This window comes from Calidris pugnax, unplaced genomic scaffold, assembly GCF_001431845.1.
Source record: "Calidris pugnax isolate Ruff unplaced genomic scaffold, ASM143184v1 scaffold147, whole genome shotgun sequence".
NCBI lineage: Eukaryota > Metazoa > Chordata > Aves > Charadriiformes > Scolopacidae > Calidris > Calidris pugnax.
The window spans coordinates 4,057,451-4,061,620 of record NW_015092359.1 but is presented as its reverse complement, the minus strand read 5'-3'; the positions used below and the strand labels follow the sequence as shown (position 1 = coordinate 4,061,620).

At 61.1% G+C, this 4,170-nt stretch overlaps 1 protein-coding gene across 1 annotated transcript in view; it reads right to left on the bottom strand.

The window, feature by feature from the left end:
- Nucleotides 1-867: 867 nt before the first annotated feature.
- The window catches only part of PTCRA (pre T-cell antigen receptor alpha), a 13,108-nt gene continuing 9,805 nt past the window's right edge, over nucleotides 868-4,170 (bottom strand). The window contains exons 2-4 of the mRNA XM_014962410.1: nucleotides 1,549-1,860; nucleotides 1,375-1,416; nucleotides 868-1,092 (exon numbers count right to left, since the gene is read on the bottom strand). Coding sequence (XP_014817896.1) covers nucleotides 983-1,092; nucleotides 1,375-1,416; nucleotides 1,549-1,860 — 464 coding nt within the window. The 3' untranslated portion in view covers nucleotides 868-982. The remainder of the gene's footprint in view (nucleotides 1,093-1,374; nucleotides 1,417-1,548; nucleotides 1,861-4,170) is intronic.

The window sequence follows — 4,170 nt, the reverse complement described above, 5'->3', positions numbered from 1 at the left end:
ACCTCCCCCGCAGCCCTCCCGGGCCCTCCCTGCCCCTGGGATCCCCTCCCGACCCCACAGGGCACTTGGGGGATCCTCCCTCCCCATGGAGAACTCGGGATCCCCTCCCTCCCCATGGAGAATTCGGGGTCCCCTCCTTGCCCCTGGATAATTCGGGGTCCCCTCCCTCCCCGTGGATAATTTGGGGTCCCTTCCCTCCCTGCAAATAATTTGGGATCCCCTCCCTCCCCATGGTGAATTCGGGGTCCCCTCCTTGCCCCTGGATAATTCGGGGTCCCCTCCCTCCCTGCAGATAATTTGGGATCCCCTCCCTCCTCATGGAGAATTTGGGGTCCTCTCCCTCCTCATGGAGAATTTGGGGTCCCCTCCTTCACCCTGGATAACTCAGGATCCCCTCCCTCCCCATGGATAACTTGGGGTCCCCTCTCCATGGATAATTCAGGGTCCCCTCCCTCCTCATGGAGAATTTGGGGTCCTCTCCCTCCCCCTGGATAATCTGGGGTCCCCTCCTTCCCCCTGGGTAATTCGGGGTCCCCTCCTTCACCCTGAATAATTCGGGATCCCCTCCTTCCCCATAGGTAATTCGGGGTCCCCTCCCTCCCCGTGGATAATTCGGGGTCCCCTCCCTCCCTGCAGATAATTTGGGATCCCCTCCCTCCTCATGGAGAATTTGGGGTCCTCTCCCTCCCCCTGGATAATCTGGGGTCCCCTCCTTCCCCATGGGTAATTCGGGGTCCCCTCCCTCCCCCTGGATAATTTAGGGTCCCCTCCTTCCCCATGGATACTTTGGGATCCCTCCCCTTCCCATGGATAATTTGGGGTCCTTTCCTCCCCCCCCCCTCAGCATTTTGGGGTCACCCACCCAGGTCTCTCCCTCCTCTCCACCCTCCAGAACATTCCAGGTTCCTCCTGGGCCCCCAGGCCAAAGGGGGCGGGGAGGGTGACACTCACCCCTCGGGGGTGCCCCTGTTGCCCAGGGCCTTCATCCCTGGGCGAGGAGGATGGAGGTGAGGAGGGCATCGGAGAGGGCGACCTTCAGCAGCACCACCCTGGCAGCCACCAGCAGGGCTACTGGGGAACGGGCTGGAGGCCCTGCAACAGAAGGGGGGGGGATGCTGGCCATCACCCCGCTCCCCCCCCATGTCCTCTCCAGTTCCAGGTCGGGAGGTGAGGGGAGGGCTTCTGTCACCTTCACGTGTCCCCGAGAGCGGGCTGGCTCTGACCCACCTTCTCCATCCTTCCACCCAGGTGGAGCTTCAAACCCCTCCTCCCTCCTCCAGCCCCACAACGCTGTGGGGACACCACCCCGGGGGTGGGGGGAAAGGGGGGGGCACCGACCGACACATGGGGTACGTTCCCGGTTCGGGCACTCACCGGCCACCCTGCCAGGACATGGCTCTGCCATCTCCTCGTTGCCTGCGGGATGAGAGAGCAGCTGGGGAGGTGGTGGTGGTGGTGGTGGCAGCAGCTGGGACCCAGGTGTGCAGGGGTGGCCGCAAACCCCTTCCTGCGCCAGCGGTTGGGGGGACAGCACCGTGGGGCCCGTACCGGTGATGGGGATGGGGCTGGAGCTGCGGGCTGGGGAGGTCCGGTTGGTCCCCACGTGGCAGGAGAGATCCCCCTTGGCTGGGGGTTCCTCAGGGAGGAGGGCGACGGTGCAGACGGTGCCACCATCCTCCCGGGAGGCCCCATAGGCGAAGGACTGCAGGGCGCTGCCGTTCCCACCGGAGATCCAGACGGCGTGGCCGGAGCTGGGGGTCAGCTCGCTCACCACGCAGACCACCAGCCGCCGCCACTGCCCGGCCACCATCATGCTCAGCGGCGGGGCCATGGTGGGCAGTGGCCCGATGGCCCTACCAGCTGAGGGGGAGGAACGTAGAGGTTAGGGGCACTTTGTCCCCACCGCGTCCCATCCTTTGCACTGGATGGCGACCAGCCTGGATGGTTACCAACATGGATGGCAACCAACATGGATGCTGACCAGCCTGGATGGCGAACAACCCAAATAGCGATCAACCTGGATAATGACCAAGCAGGATGGCAACTGACCAGGATGGTGACCCACCCAAACGGCGACCAGCCTGGACGGCGACCAACCCGGATGGCAACCAACCTGAATGGTGACCTACCCAAATGGTGACCAGCCCGGATGGCGACCAGCCTGGATAGTGACCAGCCTGAATAGAGTCACCAATCCAGATGGTGACCAGCCCCTGCCCGGCCACCATCATGCTCAGCGGCGGGGCCATGGTGGGCAGTGGCCCGATGGCCCTACCAGCTGAGGGGGAGGAACGTAGAGGTTAGGGGCACTTTGTCCCCACCGCGTCCCATCCTTTGCACTGGATGGCGACCAGCCTGGATGGTTACCAACATGGATGGCAACCAACATGGATGCTGACCAGCCTGGATGGCAAATAACCCAAATGGCAACCAATCTGGATAATGACCAAGCAGGATGGCAACTGACCAGGATGGTGACCCACCCAAACGGCGACCAGCCTGGACGGCGACCAACCCGGATGGCAACCAACCTGAATGGTGACCTACCCAAATGGTGACCAGCCCGGATGGCGACCAGCCTGGATAGTACCTGGATAATGACCAAGCAGGATGGCAACTGACCAGGATGGTGACCCACCCAAACGGCGACCAGCCTGGACGGCGACCAACCCGGATGGCAACCAACCTGAATGGTGACCTACCCAAATGGTGACCAGCCCGGATGGCGACCAGCCTGGATAGTGACCAGCCTGAATAGAGTCACCAATCCAGATGGTGACCAGCCCGGATAGCAACCAACCCGCATGGCAAGCAGCCTGGATGGCGACCAACCTGGATGGTGACCAGCCTGGCGACCAGCCTGGATGGTTACCAACATGGATGGCAACCAACATGGATGCTGACCAGCCTGGATGGCAAATAACCCAAATGGCAACCAATCTGGATAATGACCAAGCAGGATGGCAACTGACCAGGATGGTGACCCACCCAAACGGCGACCAGCCTGGACGGCGACCAACCCGGATGGCAACCAACCTGAATGGTGACCTACCCAAATGGTGACCAGCCCAGATGGCGACCAGCCTGAATAGAGTCACCAATCCAGATGGTGACCAGCCCGGATGGCAACCAACCCGCATGGCAAGCAGCCTGGATGGCGACCAACCTGGATGGTGACCAGCCTGGATGGTGATCCATCCAACTGGTGACCAACGCAAATGGTGACCAGCCTGGATGGCAAACAACCCAAACAGCAAGCAGCCTGGATGGCGACCAACCTGGATGGTGACCAGCCTGGATGGTGATCCATCCAACTGGTGACCAACCCAAATGGTGACCAGCCTGGATGGCAACCAACCCAAATGGCAACCAACCCAGACAGCAACCAACCCGGATAGCGACCAGCCCAGACAATGACCAACCCAGATGGCGACCAACCGGGATGGCGACCAACCTGAATAATGACCAGCCTGGATAGTGACCAACCCAGATGGCGACCAACCGGGATGGCGACCAACCTGAATAATGACCAGCCTGGATAGTGACCAACCCAGATGGCGACCAACCGGGATGGCGACCAACCTGAATAATGACCAGCCTGGATAGTGACCAACCCAGATGGCGACCAACCGGGATGGCGACCAACCTGAATAATGACCAGCCTGGATAGTGACCAACCCAGATGGCGACCAACCGGGATGGCGACCAACCTGAATAATGACCAGCCTGGATAGTGACCAACCCAGATGGCGACCAACCGGGATGGCGACCAACCTGAATAATGACCAGCCTGGATAGTGACCAACCCAGATGGCGACCAACCGGGATGGCGACCAACCTGAATAATGACCAGCCTGGATAGTGACCAACCCAGATGGCGACCAACCGGGATGGCGACCAACCTGAATAATGACCAGCCTGGATAGTGACCAACCCAGATGGTGACCAGCCTGGACAGCAACCAACCCGGATGGCAACCAGCCCGGACAATGACCAACCCAGATGGTGACCAGCCCAGACAGTGACCAACCAGGATGGTGACCAACCTGAATAGTGACTAGCCTGGATAGTTACCAGCCCAGATGGCAACCAATCCAGATTGGTGACCAGCCTGAATAGTGACCAGCCCAGATGGCGACCAACCCAGATGGCAACTAGCCCTCCCATCCC